Source organism: Condylura cristata, unplaced genomic scaffold (genome assembly GCF_000260355.1).
Source record: "Condylura cristata isolate star-nosed mole 26May11 unplaced genomic scaffold, ConCri1.0 scaffold00003, whole genome shotgun sequence".
Taxonomy (NCBI): Eukaryota; Metazoa; Chordata; class Mammalia; order Eulipotyphla; family Talpidae; genus Condylura; species Condylura cristata.
This window is the reverse complement of record NW_004567104.1, coordinates 26,776,007-26,794,763: the sequence shown is the minus strand read 5'-3', so window position 1 is coordinate 26,794,763 and position 18,757 is coordinate 26,776,007. Positions and strand designations below refer to the sequence as shown.

The following is an 18,757-nucleotide window of genomic DNA, read 5'->3' as shown; positions in this document are numbered from 1 at the left end:
ACAGTAAAAATCATGAAAATTCATGAGTTAGAAATTATTTTTCTTGAGATAATGGGATAGTAGTCATATAAGAAATCATGCTGGGGTACATGCATTGTCTCTGTTTTCAATGTTGGATCTTCCGATTCTGAGCCTGGTTCTATATGTGATTATTATCAAATCAAATACACTTCTCCCCTTTCTATCTGTAAAAAATAAATGTTAAGGATGTATACACATCCATTCTAAAGGTCTCTCGTTCTAAAATTTTAAGAGGGAAAGAGCATGTGATAGGGCTGTAGTGTTCGGATTGGGAATTATTTATTGAAATAAATGCTATAGGTCTATGGAACAACTCTCACTCATACCCTACCCTATTTCCTTATCCTATTACCATTCAACAGAAATCCCGAATTTTGTGAATCTTCCAAATATTTGCTTGAACATGCAGTAGGAGAGCTGAAATGTCAGTAGACTCTGGTTGTGACCTCTGTGATCCCATACTGGAATGTATTGACTTGATTCCCTAGGGCTGAATGCAGGGGGACTCTGCACACTTCATCATTTAGAGTTGTCTGCCACTGATAAGTGTCCCTGTCTGACTGGACCATCATGATTAATATTTGTAATCATGACCCTATGGCATTAGAGAATCCTAGGATGTTTTCTGAATCATCAGAAGACTGAAACAAACTATATTTTATTGCATTCCAATGTTTTGAATGCTGGGATTAGAAATAAATGATGGAAGGAGGGATTTTTTTTAAAGATTATTTATTCATACAGAACTGGGGTACAGGCCAGGGATGCGGAGGGTGAGCGGATTCACCAGGGACAGAGTGGGGAGCAGAACAGGGAGATCGACGAAGTACACTGCTGAGGAGAGCAGCGGGAGGGTTAAGAGAGGTCTGCCGAGCCATGTGGTCACCTCCGGGGCAGGTGGGGATGGAACTCATGCTGAAGTGGCTTAAGCTTCTTAGCGCAGTGCTTTAACCTGCTGAGCCACCAGGGAGGGCCCGGAAGGAGGGATTTTTACATCACTTACAGTGTGGGATTAATCTGCACATCTTTCATAACAGTTTTTATACCTGAAAATAAGACAGTGATTCTCAATAAGTGGATATTTTCCTAGAGAAATATTGCTAAAACTAAACCAAACCAAAGAGAAACAAAGGTAGCACAAATACACACACCCTCCCAATCCTCCCCCATTAAAAATGTTTGCAGATAAACTAAATATAGAGTGGGCTTTTAAAATACTGTGGTTAAAAGTAATATTTCAATGGATTTGGGGCTTACTTCCTTTCCTAGAATATTATACAAGAAAATATTTTTCCTGTGTACTTTCTTAAAAATGATTATGATTCAGTGTTATAGTATCAATAAAGTATTATCAGTTAAGGCACCTCTTCACCTGCCGGCTGGGCTTCGTTTGGAAAACTTTAGAAGCCCTGGAGTCTGTTAACCAAACAGTTTTGATGTGGAGGCCAAAGGGATCTCAGAGTGGCAAGAAAACTGAGTGAGAGCAGCAAATAAGGGGCGGTGAGAGTGTGTGGAGGGGGGGAGGATAGTCACCTTTGGTAGTTCCAGACTACTCTCAACCCACCTCAGACCAAAATAATAATAATAATAATAATAATACGGGAAACACAGAGATACTCAGTGGAGAAGTGGGAAGTGGGCAGAGGAAAGGGAACTGTATACCTGGAAAGTTACTGCAGCTAGTAGGAAGAAAACCCCAAATTATTACCAATAAGTAGCAGATTTAAATCCTCCTTTCTTCTTTCCTTCCTGCCTTCTGAATAATACTATGCCTAGTTCGGAGACTCTCGGCTCCTCTAAGGCTTCCATAATCTATCCTGGAAAACTATAGGATTGATGCACAATTCCGATCCAGTCCATTTTCTAGTTTGCAAAGGAAAATCCGGTCCGGCGTTTATTTTTAGCAGCGCTTCCCTGTGACCGAATGCTACAGCTCTTCAGCGGGGATAACTGAGGGCCGTATTGGGGAGAGAAGCGAAGGGGGGCAGGGGGGCGGGGAGCGGGAGGCGGCGAATAGGGGGAGGGCGGACGCCTTGCGCATGCGTGCCAGCGTCCATGCAAATCTGCTGTACATCCAGAGAGCAAAGTGGGATGATCTGTCACTACACCTGCAGCACCACGCTCGGAGGACAGCTCCGGCTTGACGCTTCCAGACCCAGGTAAAAAAAAAAAAAAAAAAAAAAAAAACACAATGAGCGGGCACAGTGCATGCGTTTCAATATCAGATGCGCGTCGCAACCTATCCCTTTAGAGGCAGTCTGCTGCTGCCGCTAAGTGTCCTTTGGTGGCTGATTGCAGCTTCAAGGTTTAAGAAATCCCATCTTTCAGGAAGCCTGAGGGGAAGGAAGGAAGTACGGGCGAAATCATCAGATTGGCTTCCCAGATTTGGGAACCTGAAGCGGGCCCACATCTTCCGACCAACTTCCATTGAACTTCCCAACACTCAAAAAGGACCGAAATGGAGAGCAAAGGTATGTGGTTTTCCCCATTGGGGGACTTAACGCTGCCTGTGCGTGTGGCTGGGCAGTCCTCAGCGAGGGGACTGCAGTGCTCCGGGAGCGAGCATCAGACTAGGTCGATAGGAGGAGATGCTCATGTCCGTTGCAGCACCAGGGAAGTGTGGCAGGAAGGCGACTTCTTTTTAACTCCCACAGCTTGGAAGACAGCGTTTAATACTCCATCAGTTGCGTAGTGAAGTGTGATGAGTTTTTTTGGTGGAGGGGTGGAAAGGGAAGAGAGTCTTTAGATAGTGGGGGAGGAGAGATGTGTTGGCAAAGCAATTTCTCTTTTGTAGATTAGACGAACTCTCAAAAATATATTTTATTTGTGTTAGGATTGATGAGAGCGCGTTTGTTTCTGGTATCCAATAATGCATTGCTATTTAAAAAAAAATGTTTGGATTTCTCCACCCCCACCCCATGAAGATGGTATTTCTGGGTTTGTATGACCACATCCTACTGCATTTTGAATATATATCTACAGAGAAATTGGGTCTATTTGAAACAGTGTGCGTTAGAACTGACCTCTAAGAAGAACAGTGTTTGGGAGTATTGGGAGTATTGGGAGTATGATGCATTTACTAGTTCTGAGCATGTAGACATTAATATTCTCCTCATAAGCAGATCTGCATAATGTACATATACTAGCTGGTAAATAAACTATAAAAATCAACTCCTGATGGTATATTTAGCATACATGAACACAATTACTATTAAAATTGTAAGATTGAATACATTTGGATTTAACTCCATCTATGCAGGTCTCTTTTTTTCCTTCTCCTCCTCCCTAAAACGCCCACCAGGTTGCAAGAGCCTTAGTGGTGTGGTCAGATAGCCAGTAGAAATACTGGATGTATTAATTCTGGTGAAATCAGGAGAAATGATGTCAACTTTTATGAAACTATATTCATTACCCAGAACTCGAGAAGCTATATTTGAAACAAGGTTTTATTTTTAAACCAGGAATGTCAGTCATTGTGGTAATGTGCACAGGATGGATCAGGTTGTGGTGGGGCTTACCTATTTCTGGACTGATTAATAAAACTGGAATGTTGAATGACAGCAAATACATGTATCATAACATTTTAAGGAATTAGCGAAGTATTTTAACACAGGTAAGTATTTACAGTATAAAAACACTGAATCGACATAGATTCAGACTGGCAGGAAATTTTGGATTTAAACAAATTATTCTTTTGACTCTCTGACAGACATTTCCATGACTGTCATTATGTATCTCTATGAGCGAATGTATGTCTATAAATATGCACAAGGCATATATATATTTATGAGTTCTATTATAGAAGCCATTTTTAAATGAGAGGCCAGTCTTAACTCATAGATGTCTGTAATAGTCTAGTTGGTTAAGTATTTCTGGAACATAAGGTTAACAGACAGAGAGAGTATCATTTCACTATGAAACAGTTTTTCTATGTGTGTGCTTAGGTGACACCTGCTATTTGGTTATTTGGCAAAGCTTCTTGGTAACATTTTTGCTGCTAATTTATGCACTAATTTTTGGTCCATCATCTAAAAGAGGATCTATCTCTTAATGAGCATTTTCAAAAATGTCCTGTCCACATAGTATTCTGTATGTCAATTCAAACTTTTAGGTAGTTTATATTTCAAATTGATAAAAGTAAAGTTCCAGTGATTCTGTCCCAGGTTTGGGAGTGCAGAAAGGAGGAAGAATCACAAAAATTTGTAAGGCCAAAAGTTTAATGTCAATCCAGATGGCAGTGATATAAATAAAATGAGAAACATAGCCCTGACCCATAGTCAATGAAGAATTTCTGCCCCAAGCCGATATTGGTTCAGGCAAGTGATATGATCCTTATGCCTGCTAGTTTTTGAACTTCCTTTACAAAAGTGAATTAGCTAGGTAGGGGTCACATTAAAAATGACTAATTACTTTGCACATTGGCCTCACTTTCTACATTGATAGCAGTGGCACCGGCCAAATTGTAGAGAACTTGAAATTTTTACTATAGAAAAAAAGTATATTTGGTTTATCTCTATCACATTCTGGTTGGTACAACTTTCATACTTTCTGCTGTCATGTACATATTTCTTCCCCCAAACAGATTTATTCTAATTCTAGAAAGATATTCTCAAATGTAAGTACATATTATTATTTTTTTCCTACTAGAACTCTTTTAAGGTAGATTCAAAGAGTAATATTGCATGACTCAGTTGAGAGTTAAAGAGTTCTTCATTTCAGAAAAAAAAAATCTAATGGCTGATCCATTTCCTCCTGAATCATGTCAGTAGCATTTGACAACCTTCATATTACCTTCAGCATTTAAAAATCTTTCTTAGAGCACTTGTCCAGTCTTCAGCAACTCGAACATCATTTATTTACAGATAAAATCAATATTTGTTTTGCTTCTTGTTTTGCATCACTTCCTGTCATCCAAGGTAAAAATCGATCTAGCAATCGATTTATGATCTAATTTCAATGATCTTTATGCACTGTAGTAATTAATATTGCCTCAAAGATTTGAGTGGGTACATAGCATTAAGTGCTTTGACAGAATCCGTGCCTTGCAGTGGTTTACACACTTTGCTGCACATTAGAAACATCTGGCTTGATTTTAAAATATCTTTATTCCTGGTGGCTCCCCCTACCAGTTACATCAGAATGTTGGGGTAGACACAGAAATACCTGGGAGCCACTAAACTTCTGGCAATCAAACTGTAGTTTGGAGGCTAGCTTTTTTAAAACTTCAGAATCTCGATCTTCATAGCAGATTTATTGAATTTTATTTTTTAAAACTCATGTAAATTACATGCTCTATAAAGTTTGAGAGACATTGATTTAAAGTACAGTAAAAGATTTTCACTATCTCTCCCTCCCTGCCTTTCTTTTCCTCCCTTACATTTTTTGCCCTTTCCTGCTTGTATTACATCTTTTCTTTACCTACTTAGCTTTGTAACTTCAGACTGGCATATTAAAAACACCTGTGGAAGTTTTACAGCATAAACATATGTCATATCTCTCACCTAGACATCCTGGTTTCTTTGGTTCTAGAGTAGGACCTGGGATACATATCTTCTAAAAGTACCCCAAATGATGCTAGAGTAAACCACTGTTAAAGTTTTTTGCTTTTCAGCTATGGTTCAGACAGGCAGCATTGGCATCATCTGGAGCTTGTTAGAAATGAAGAATCTCAGATCCTACTCTAGACTTACTGAATCAAATCTGCATTTCGTCAAGACCTGCTGGTCATCTGAATGCACAGTAAACTTTATACTGGGTAGATCTTAGGGAACTGGTTATGTCTCAGAATGACACCCTCTAGGCACTTAAGACAGAAGACTTGATGTTTCACTAATCAGTATGTAAGTTCCTGGATATGTGACCATTGTTATAGATCTTTTTGTTGCTCTTGGAAAGAATGAAAGTGAAGTATAGAAGAAATGGTTGTCTTATTGTTGGATCAGTAAATGAGCTAGCTTTTAAATACCCTCTCTTCTCCATCTCAGAACATTCGATTTCAAACCCTGATTATCCTTAAACACTTATTCTGGAGGTACATTTTGAACTTTTGACAATGTTCTGTTGTTTACCTATGATAGTGTAATATTAGATTGCTTAAAACAAGGTGCCTTTTAATGTTTCCCAATTCTCATTGTCATAAGTCTCTGTTCAGATCTCTTGAGATTCAATTGATACATCCTTTGTATAAAATGTTGTCTGACCTTCTTCATATATATTTTTGTCGACATAATTAATATGGCATAAATACCTGTTTATCCATCATAAACTACAACTCTTACACCTAGGACTGTAACTTGGTGTTCTTTATTTAGCAAATGTTTATTGAGCATCTACTACATTCACAATTTGCTTTGTTCTGAGACAGTTAAAAAAAAAAAAAGCAGTCTTGGGCCCTCCCTGGTGGCGCAGCGGATTAAAGCACAGCACTAAGAAGCTTAAGCCACTTGGCATGAGTTCGATTCCCGCCTGCCCCAGAGGAGCTCCACATGGCGTGGCAGACCTCTCCTGACCCGTCCGCTGCTCCCCCTCAGCAGTGTACTTCGTCGATCTGCCTGTTCTGCTCCCTAGTCTGTCTCTGGTGAACCCTCTCACCCTCCGCATCTCTGGCCTGTACTCTAGCTCTATATGAATAAATAAATAAATCTTCAAAAAAAAAAAAAGCAGTCTCTAATCTTAAAGCTCTCACTTTATTATCTTCGTTAATAGATTAACCTTGTTGGCATAATCTCACCCCTAAAAGTCCTGCAACTACCCAGGTGTCTGGTTCAGATAAAACATTTTTATTTACATAACAGCACTGAGCTTGTATGTGTTGAATTAGATAGCCTAAGTTAGGTTATTATCCAAAGTTCATGCTTCCAGGAAATTGTAAATTGGGTCAGGGAAAAGGAGTTTGGCTACCAGGAGAACTACAAAAACATCCATTTTTTTTTAAGATTTATTTATTTATTCATACGGAACTGGGGTACAGGCCAGAGATACGGAGGGTGAGAGGATTCACCAGAGGCAGAGCAGGGAGCAGAACAGGCAGACGGAGGAAGTACACTGCTGAGGGGAGCAGCAGGCGGATCAGGAGAGGTCTGCCATGCCATGTGGTCTCCTCCGGGGCAGGCGGGAATCGAACTCATGCGGAAGTGGCTTTAGCTTCTTAGTGCTGTGCTTTAACCCGCTGCGCCACAAGGGAGGGCCCGAAACATCCATTTTATTCAAGGAGGCTGCCTTCTACGCATGTGTACCCAGAGAAGAGTCAACTCTATTCTGGGTTTCACTTCAGCCATTAGAGTTAAAGCCAGGGGAATGAAATCAACATATTTAAATTGTACAGTTGTCATTTTTCTGAAGCCAGGTTGGTTCATCCCACAGGAGGGAAAGGTCATGTCTTCGTAGTAGCTACTTCAGCAAATTGGGAAATGATTTGAAGAAAAACTACTTTGGGGTAAAGAAGCCACAGCAATTAAAATGATGAAGCCATTGTGGTGGGATCAATAAAATGCAAGGCAGTAAAGAACATAATGTAGTAGAGAAGGCAATGGGCATAGGAGAATCCTGTTCTTGCCTCAACTCTGAGTGTGTAACTTTGTTTTCCCTCTCTGCATCTCTGTTCTTAAATATTAAAAATAACTTATTTCATTTAACTCAAAGCATTTACTGACTTTTCACATTGTTCCAGGTACATTGTTAAGGGCAACGGGTGGGGTGGTGTCATAAATAACTCATTGGTTTGCCCTCCAGGAGTTTACAATCTAGGGATACACAAACAGCCTCAAGAGCTGTGGGTTTCCAACATTATATGTCTCTTCATTCATATTTCAGAGTTCTATTAAGTTATATTCTATCTCAAGAGGCTAGAATATAGAGTCTTACAGTGATTAATGACCTCTACGGGGACATTTAAGATTCCACAGTAAGATTGCCTGCTTTTTGCTCTTTCTTTGGGTTTCTCTAAACAAAATTGTTGTGTGGGAGAACATTTAAACTAAAGCTCAGTATGTAATCTAAAGCTGTTTCAACTAACTACCTAAGTTGTAATCTATTGTCAGACTGAGGTTATTATGAGGCCTGGTAGCATTGGGACTGGGTGTGGAGGTGGCCAGCCAGTTATCTCTTGTCATTCCCTTCCCCTGTCCTATATGTCTTTCTGGTTCCAAGTAGTTGTCCCAGTAAGTATGGTGTTTTGTGCCTATTATGTAACCAATAACAGTATGTGAACTTTGTTAACAGTGTGTTTTCTGACTTGTTACATATTTATAGCCTTAAATAACATTTGTGAAACACTGTAGACATTTTTCAAAGGGCTTTTACTATAGATCCTCTTCTTTAAACCTTAAACTAAGCACTTCAATTTCATTTTATAGGTAACAAAATAGAGCTTCGGAAAGACTATGTAGCTCAAGCAACTCACCTTACCTTTGTTTCTCTGTAATATAAAACTTGTCTCCATCCCAAACCCATAGCATACTATCAGAATTCTGAAATTTAACTCAGGAGCAAAACATTTAGAATCACAGTCTGACTTTTCGCATCATTACCTAGGTTTGTCTCTTTACTAGACTGTGAGATTCTGGAGGGGAGAAAGTGGTTCTTTGCTATCTTTGTGGCTTAAGCAGCAAGCATGCTGCTTAGGCACTCACACATCAGCTTCACTGACTTCCAGAAAGGCCTCTACTTACCAACAGGAATTTCTTTTGTGCTTAGAGTTTTGAGAGCAACTCCTGGAATACCGGAATTTGTTGGTCAGACTTAGTTTCAAGGCAGTTACATAATACCTTGTGGATTTGGAGATGGACACACGTCAGATCAAGTATTTTAACTTAGATAGGTTTAAAACACAAATAGACTGTAAAATCTGGCAACTCACAGTGGTTCTCAACCACGGTTTGGATGCACCCTGGGGCAAGGGAGTTAAGAAGCACCTCAGAGGCCAGGCTTAGTTGTGGATCAATAGACAAGGCAGGACCCTTCAGGTGGTACAATGGGTTAAAGCATAGTACCATGAAGCTCTCTGCAGCCACTGTGGCAGAAGTTCACTCTCCACCATGGAGCTGACCCACTTGGTGCAGCCAACCTCTACTGTCCCACCTGCTGCTCCCCTCAGCAGTATGTTTCAATCAATCTACCTATTCTGTTCCCCACTCTGTCTCTGGTGAGTCTGCTCAACCCCCCCCCCATACTTCTTGCCTGTACCCCAGTTCTTGTGTACATAAATAAATAAATCTTTAATAATAATAGTGGTCAGTGGCTGTGAAACTAGACCTGGAGAGATGGTCCTGATAGGAACATCACAGGACTCCTCCTCCCTAGACCTGTCTTTTACTATCACCTCTTTAGTATTAACAGGGTGTCCATGTAGAAGAGAGACTTCATTTGTACCGGCTTGGGATAAAAAATAGACATGTAAAATAGATGGTGACTGTCTGAGGCTAAGAAGAGACATCATTTTCTCCAATGTCTTCATTCTCATGTCTCATTAACATTCTTGCATGCAGAACATGATGGGATTTTTTCCAGGATCTATGTCTACAGCTCTAATTTTAGTTTCCTCCTTTCTCTAGTTACTTTTTGAAATAGTCTCTGTTTTTTTGTCTTTGAGAATGTGGGGCTCCCACCCAGGAGAACACGGTACTTCAGGACTGAGATGCAATGGAAGGTCGCTTGGCAGATGCCCTGAGGATACCTGAGTCTTTCACAGACCTTTTCTTTTTACTTTAGTGCATCCTCTGTCTAGCTTTTGTATGAAACAAACTCCACCATCAAGTGATTCAGACAGCACAGCTAATTGAAAGTAAGGCTTTAACTCTGTTCAAGAAGTAAAGGGAAGCTGCTATTCCGTGGTTAGATTTTTTTCCCTGTTTCCTAATTGAGGATTGGCCATTAGCCTAAGAAGTAGCCCAAAGGGACTTAATGGCAGAAAAATAATGTAGAATCTTTCAGAGCAATTCAGAAGAAGAGTAAACAAAGCAATAATTGTTCTACCAAGCACCAGGAACAAGTGAAAATACCTACCTGACAATAGCAGTGTCCCTCTATCCCTATTCTGTTCATTGCTAGATTCATCCATCACTGGTGAAACAATTGCATTTTTTTCAAAGCTTCAAATATTCCACAAAAGGTTGGACACAAGACAAACTGGGAAATTCTTTCCCTTCAGTTCAGAAGTTGAAAGTCTAGATAGGTCCCTGACTTCAAGAAAGCGTTAGGGTGCTTTCAAGCTTACTTTTATTTACATACTGGGTTGGTTTGGGATGTTCTACAAATAAGAGAATTATACAAGATTTGTTACATGATCACTCTAATTATTAAAATTGAGAACATTTAACATTATATTGTGTGAGCAGTGTCTCCAAAGGTACTTCTTTCATTTAAAAATATTTTCTTTTAGTTAAACTTGAATTTGGCATACTTCTTTCTCTCTTCTAGGAAAAAAGGAGAAATACATGCTGTGTGTGAAAGGATAGGTTGCCATATAAATCATGATTTATTTGCAAACCTACAGATCATTCAGAATTAGAAAGGACATTTTATCTGTGGACTTTGCATCAAAATCAATATGAAAGAAAGCTGCAGCTGTAAATATAGCAAAATACCTCTATAAAATATTGAGACAAGGAACACAATCACAACAATTTTATTTTATTTTATACACACACACACACACACATATTATATTATTTTTCATTTTGTACAGCCACCACAATTTTAAAACAGGATGGTAGGTGGTATATTTAATAAGCACTATTTGTTGAGCCTACTAAGCTTTATAACCAGGAGTATGCATACAGGTAGGGTTATGATATTAAATGCTGGTGATTCATTTAAGCCTGAAAGACATATTGTATGTGCTGATGAAATAAAACTTATGTTAGACTAGATGTTAAAAACCCATTTCAAATTCTAGTCTCTCTATGCAATGAAGGTATGTATATATTTTGCTTTTTCTCTGTTTATTGATTTGCTTTCTTTTTAAAGAAATTGCTTTGTTAGCTTGTTTCAGTCTTCCTTTACTTATTTCTCTTTTGACTTGACGTCTGTAGAAAATAAAACATGGCGGTCATAATTAGCACATTAATTTTTAAGGCCCCAGTAGAAATTTGAGCCAACATTTTAATGTTGTGTGTGGTTTGACAGAAGTTATTGGGGCTTTAACTGGGTTGAACAACTGACATGGGCTGACCAATTACTTTGATTCAAGTAAGAAAGCACTAAGATTAGGGGGAAATTGCTACTTGGCTGGAGCTGTCCACTGCATGATTGTGAACACATAAAGACCCAGGTCTAAATGGTGGGTGACCACTGCATGGGCCTCCTGGCACAGGAGACTGGAGACTTAGGTTGAACTCTGATTCTCAATGGATTAGTGAGTTTGGGCTGGTCACTTTCTTTGTCTGTTCCTGTTTTTTTCACCTGTGAAACAAGGGTGGATTAGAAACAAGATTCTTTTCATTTCTTGGGATTTTTCAAGAACCAGCATTTGTGAGATATTCAGTAGGGACTACCATAGATATCTTCTGTTAAGGATCTTGTAGGACTGCCTTTTGTTCCTGTTTCTTTGGTTACCTGAGTGACATTTTTGATCTGCAGACTATTCTTTATGTTCTCGTAACTTTTTGTCATCCTTACATATGTTTTCTCTACAGTTAAATTAGTTAACTTATACATTTATCATGTGTTATGTTGATGTGGTGTATGTGGTTTTCTCCTGTTTCCCAGTCCTAAACAGCAACTCATCCGTAACAAATGGAAAAGCAGACAGAATAGTGCCAAGGAATCAAAGTGTTGAGAGTTTTCCTGACATTTAGAAAGGAAATTTATTTTCTTTTAGTTCTCAATTATTAGTTACATATTATTCAAGACAAATTGTAGTCACCCCTTTGCTGTCTTCATATAATTTAAAAACCAATATCTATCACTCCTGTTATTTGTTTGGTTATTGGTCATTTTAAATAAAAGCAGCTTTTTTTTGTAATTCTAGATGAAAGTTATCCAAAGTTTTAAAATTTCATGGTTTATAAGTTGAATTTCTTGACTGTGCAAGGAATAAAATATAGTTATGGGATGAACTATTTGACATATATTAACATGTTTATGGCATTAGTTATAATGTAAAATTTGTATGTTTATGGATAGAAAGTATATGTAATGTGCAAAAAGTAGCAATTATTGATTGGAATATAAGTGGGTTTTTCCCCTTAAATCTTTCATTAATATTTTATTAAAGTTTTCTCTAATAAAGTGTAGGTACAATAGGTACTGGGTTCAGTTGTAAACTTTTGCACAGAATGACTTGCATTAAAAAGTCTGATTTTGATTTATTTATATGAGACATCAGAAGGACATTTGAGGAGAAAACTGAATATTTTGAAATAAAGTTTATGTAGCTCTTATTATGTACGAGGCTCTGGGCTTTACATAGACTGACACACTCCTTATTGCACTCCAAATAGGCAGGCATGTTACTATCTTTATTTTAGGGACTGTAGGCATCAGAGACATAAAGTCACTTGCCTAGGTCATACAACTAAGAGACAGACTGCTTTCAGAGTCTGTGAGTTACTGGACATCTAAGGTATATTTTAGTCAATCAACCTTCCCTTGTTACTGAAAAACTAGTCCAGCTGTGTACCTATACAAAAATGTGTACATCCTATTAACCTTCAAGATGCCTTTTCTCTGCAGGCCTAGTCTCACACCAGCTCTGCAACAATGAGAGCCAGCCTTAGGAAATCATTAGGTGTTTCCAGCTGTTATTAGGTAGGTTTGAGAATGAACCCACTGCTCCCAGTGCCTTAGGTTGGGACTTATATAAGTATAGGGCTGCAACTTCCTTTTTTTACTCTAACCTTGCTAAGCCTCCTGCTCATCCTGGAAGCTTAGTGGATGGTAGAATGATCACAGGACTTGACATCAACAACTAACAACTTGTTAACTCTGTGACTTGGGCAAGCTGTGTCTCTTAATCTTTGCGTCTTCATTTTTGTAATGACTCTCTTCCGAGATTCATGGGACAAAAAGAAAGTGTGCATAAAGAACCAGGAATAAAATGAGTACTTACTAATAGCAGCTGCTACTATGATGATCGTTAGCTGGCTTTTAGATAGACTTCTTCCTCTGTTTCTGTACGAGGCTCTGATTCTTGCCTTAAATCCCCACTATCAAGTTAGTGCCTTTGCATAGCAGTGAAGGCAATTTGGTATCCTTCACATGGACACATTGAACAATCCTGATTCCTACCTGATGCTAGGAGCCATAGTTTCTCTTGCTTTTGCTTCCACATTCCTCCCTCCCATATTATTGCTCCTCCTCCCTTATTTCATCCCAGCTGTGATTTGGTCTGGAATTGTTTTCATCTCTTAGTATTTAGACCTCTACTGCTCTCAATTCCTTCCTTCACTTGTTAGTTGTACTTCACTCATTTCTCTCTGGTTGGAACTACCAGAATGCCATGCAGCTATGGTGTTTTTAAATATTTATATTATGCATTTTAAAATGGTATGTATCAAGACATAATTAAGTCAAGCTCTAAAGATTACAGAAAAGTGACATCAGTTGATTGGTCTACTGATTCCTTTGGTCAGAATTTTACTAATTTGTTCCCATAATCTAACCTAAAATGAAATGCAGTCTCTCCAGAAGTGTGACCCTGACTATTGGAACAGTAATGCTGACATAGTTGGGCAGGTCCAAACAACATTCCATTGTTCATGTCAAACAGTGGAGCAACTTTTACCCAGTTGTGCTGGGATGATGTGCATCATCATAGCCTGCAAGTCCTTTAAAAAACAGATGTTAGAGTCTCATACCCATGGTTTCTGATGCATTATATTTGGGATGACCCACGAGTTTGCTTTTCTAACAGATTTCCGGGGAATTCTGGTGCTGCTAGTCTAGAGATCACACCTTGAGAACCATTGCTGTGGATAGCTGAGACTAAAATTCCCTTGTGCATGGGTAGTATATCTACAAATAAATGTGCATTTTGCTTTATTATCAACAAATGTAAGAATAAGTGATCATAGAGTAGCGTCCTCATAGCTTGAATGTTAAACAAAATCACATCTTAGAAAATCACCCCGGAATTACCCACAGCAGCACTGGTTAATAATTAATAGAAGGATTCGTGCTTGATTATCCATTTCTTGTGTACCATGCACTCAGACTAAAAAGGGAAAATGATAGTTTTTGACCTCAGAAGGATTATAGAGTCTAGTTTTTGCAGCTAGTCATAGACAGAGTCCCAGATGACAACATGTAGATTATGTTTCAGATGTACTTTGCTATCATATCCTCTATGTGGACTGCTCTGGCTAGGTGTTTAAGGCCAGGAGCCAGTGAGTAAATAAAGGCTATACCCCCACAATTATACTGGATATAGAAATCTAATCTGTGGATTATAGTGAAACAAGTTGGCATTTGAATTTGGTCTTGCAGAATGGGTGAACTGAAACACTGGGAAACAAGGGCATTCTGGTGGGATAGTGTCATAAAGGGTCGAGAGTCATATTATACATGTAGCAACTAGGAAAGATTTATCAATTATTTCACCCTAGCAAATATTTGTTGTACTGGATACTCTTCTAAGTACTGTCTATAGTAATGACATGACAAAGCTCCTGCCCTCATAAAGCCAATAGGGTTGGGAACAGGACACAGTGAATGAGGCATCATGAAAGAAAGATTTGAGGGAAATTATGGAGCCCTACTATGCATTATGTAAGATAGGTGGTGAGAACTCACATTTCAAATATATTTATTAATGTGTTCATCTTTGAAAAAACTGGACTTGTAGGGCTTTTATGATACAGCATTACTTACAAAGCTTCCATTATCCCCTAACTTTTCAAGAACACATCAGCTGTGCAAAGCAAAGCATACCTATCAACAAACACCATGGCCAGAGGAAATGCTGTGAGCCAGTATTTCATTCTATGATTTTTGCCAACTACTGCTGCTGACACACTTCTCTTGCTTAATGGAAGAGTGAGTTTCATTTCTGTTCATTTTTGGCTCATGATCTTTCTTTACTTAAAACTTACAGACTGGTCTTTTAGGGGAGAGGTCCAAGGGATCATTTTGGATTGCATTAGGCTCAAATATTGCTCCCTGAAACTCTAAGTGAATTATCAACTGTCATAAATATGAAGGATAAAAACTAAGCACTAATATGCATATCTTTGCAGTTATTTTATGTTAACCACTGTCCTGAAGTATGTGAAGACACATGTGAGAAATGTTTTTCTTCAACCTCATCTCTATACTTTCAGTGGCATGTTTGGATATTCTGACTTTATTTCTTAAGAAAAGAGAGAAACTTAAAGAGAAGTTTCTGAACCTAAATTCTGGTTTGGATTTATGTCTGTTCACTTCCTAGCTGACCATATAGGGCAAGATAGATTCCTGATCTCCCAAACTCTAAAATTTCTTATCTATATAATAGAGATAATAATAAATAATAGAGATAATTATCATACCTACCCCTAGATTTGTTTTGAGAATTCAGTGACATGATATATGAAAAGGTTTACCACACTATCTGGAATGTAATAAGCACTCAATAAAATGCAGTTATTACAAAGTAGCTGAAAACTGTCTCATTATAATCTTGGGTACTAAAATCAGAGTCATAGACTTTTGCTGGCTCTGCTGGATTTAAGTTTACTTAATTGTTTAAATGTGTTCCAAAGATAATCGTTCCATCTGAATTTTTAGCTATAACTCATCATGGAGTTGTAAAATGTGGTAATTCCACAAAGATACTGCTTTTGGGTAAAAGTCTTAAAACAGATCCAGGTGGAAAATTCCTGCCAATCTGGACAGTCAACATCAGTGATTGGGATCCAGAATATGTCTTTTATTTAAAAAGTCTCTGCTTGGCTGGTGAAAGATTGATGAACAAGATTTTGAGAACAAAGGTCAGCAGATGATTTTCATCCAATAACCATAAGGAGTGGTTAGATACCTGTCTTTTCTCTGTGCAACCTCTTTGATCTTGACTGATCCTTGAACCATGTCTTACTAGAGATGTGAGGTATCAGAGAACATCCTGCAGCCTCCTGTGCTGTTCATTTATCCAGAAATGTTTTTAAAACCAAAAACATATGCAGGCCCCACATAATAAAATTTGAGATGATTTATTCTTAAGTTTTTTTTTTACTTAGCTATTTCTGATACAATTCTAGTAAGAGAGCAGCTCTTTGTCCCCATAGTCAATTCGTTTTCTCAAGAGATAATTGCTTCAACTTTTGTTGGTATTTACTTCCATATTCTAAATAATATTCTCTTATCATTGCCTCTCAATTTCTAAGCTTACTTACTGATATCCCTCCATGGGAGTGAAGTTCTCATCTTTCTCACTCATAACATCCTTTGCTTCCCACCATCTTTTCAGGACTGTCACATAGGTTGGAATTTAGTGGCAATATTAGTGTGACTACGCGTGACTCCACTTTTCATGACAAAGTGAAATTAATGATGACTCTTCCTCTCTTTTTAAAATTCCTCCCTCCCTGTTTTGTTTGATCCTTGTCTATTTGTTTGTTTGTTTTTTGCACACTCTTCAATTTAGCTACAAATTTCTATCATCAATACATTCAGATGCACAGATATCTTATCAAGTTCATCTTGAAGTGACCTCTTGGAAACTTTTGACTTACTTTTCTGTGGGCTCTTCCGCTCTGTGTCTTGTGTGCTGGTCTGATCTTGTTATCTCTTTCTTATCACCCTTTAAAATCTCTTGCTGGAATCTCTTATTTCCCTGCATCTTTTGTACCCTCCCCACCTTGGGCGATTCCCTTATTTTGATGGAGCACAATTTCTAGTGGCTTCCAGAAAGAAAATTATATATAAAATGATATATAGTAGTTCCTGAGCCCTTACATATCTGAAAATATCTTCTTATTTGAACAGTCACTTGGCTAGGAATAGAATTCTAGGTGGAAATAATAATTTTCCTTCATTATTTACATGGCCTTGCTATTATGTCTTCTCCTTTGGTTTTGCCCTTTGGATCTAATGCCATTTTGATTCCTTATTTTTTGAACTGCCTTATTTTCTTGTTGGAACATCTATGAGAGTTAAAAAAATACAGTGTCTTGCATTGTTAATAGTTTTATTTTACCCTTCTAAAATGCTTAAACTCACATTCTTTATGTCTAAAACTTGTTCCTGAATTGTTTTTTTGTTTTTTGTTTTTTGTTTTGTTTTTTACCCTAGGTGATATTTTGTTCTGTTTCTTCTCCCTTATTGCTGTCTGGTTCCAGATCTATGGAAATCTTATTATGTAGGAATCAATGTTATAAATTTTGTGGGTTTTTTCTCTTCCATATGTTCCATTTCCTATTTTCCATTTTCCATTTCCTAAGTGATAAGTCCAACTATATCTTCTGTTTTTGTTTTCTGATATCAGCCTTCATTTTCTAAGTTTTTTGTTGTTGCTGTTGTAGGATGATCTTGGTGAGCTTTTCACTGTGGAACTCCTAATATCACTATATTTAGGTCCTACTTATTGTTATTTAGTTGTCTCTCAAGTAGGCTCTTGTTCTACCCAAATGACAAAAACCTGGCTGCCAGGATTCTGCAAATTTCAACAATCAGTGTATAAATATTCATTTAATCTACCAGTTTTCAAAGTGGTACTCAATTTGTTCACTCTATAGGGAGCTTCTGTCCTATCTCCTGCAAATTATAGGTCTCTGATCTCCTACTGGGGTTGGGGAAGGCAGTTCAACAGATGCCCAACATTTAAGAGAGAGATTGAGATTCTAATACCATCTTAAAAACAACTCTGTATATTTTATTCTTTTTCCCTTCCCAAATATAGACAAGGGCGATGCTACCACTGTTTAAACTTTTGAAGTTTTTTCAGTCTAATACTGCTTATTGTCTTTTTCCACTGCTGACTTTGAATTCAGCTTTCTCAGGTCTGCTTATATCTTTATAGCTTTACCAACTGGTTTCCATTTTCTAAAATTTGGTGGTTGTCTTCCTTTGCTTTGAATTTATAGATTTATCAAACACAACCATGCATGATTTTGAATGGTGTGCAGGAAGAAAGGAATGTAAAATCCTGTGTTCAACTTCTCTTCTTAAAATTCCCTTTGCTGGGCCCTCCCTGGTGGTGCAGCAGGTTAAAGCTCAGCACTAAGAAGCTAAAGCTGCTTCAGCATGAGTTTGATCCCCGCCTAGGAGGTGACCACATGCACAGCAGACCTCTTCTGGCCCACCAGCTGCTCCCCTCAGCAGAATACTTTATGAATCGGCCTGTTCTTCTCCCCATTCTGTCTCTGGTGAATCCTCTCACAACCCTGTACCTCTGGCCTATACCCCAGTTCTGTATGCATAAATAAATATATCTTAAAAAAAATAATAATTCATTTTGCTTTCAAAAATACTAATAACCTTACAGAGAGGTTCCTTCTGGAGCTAGTCTTTTATGGCATTCTCACAGCTCTCTGGCCAGCTTCTCTGTTCAACAAACATACTGAGTTTGTCAGACAATGGAGGTCATTACAGTATTCTTTCCCCAAGAAAATACCATGGAAATATTTCTAAAGATGTATGAGCTTACAGGAGTTATCAAGATCATGCCTACACAATTTGAAAACATTGTCTTCCCTTATCCATGATTTCCTCTACTAGCCAAGCATCCATTGGTCTCTTACTCTAAATCATGCATTGCTTGCATTGACAAAACATTGAATAGAGACAGTTCCTGCACCTGATGCTTGTGTGCAATACAGACACC

The 18,757-nt window shown here is 38.2% G+C and overlaps 1 protein-coding gene across 1 annotated transcript in view; it reads left to right on the top strand.

Annotated features, from left to right (window-relative positions):
* The first annotated feature begins 2,074 nt into the window (after window positions 1-2,074).
* FGF12 (fibroblast growth factor 12) overlaps window positions 2,075-18,757 on the top strand; it is a 479,029-nt gene continuing 462,346 nt past the window's right edge. The window contains exons 1-2 of the mRNA XM_004675104.2: window positions 2,075-2,180; window positions 2,350-2,492. Of these exons, the coding sequence (XP_004675161.1) occupies window positions 2,480-2,492 (13 nt within the window). The 5' untranslated portion in view covers window positions 2,075-2,180; window positions 2,350-2,479. The remainder of the gene's footprint in view (window positions 2,181-2,349; window positions 2,493-18,757) is intronic.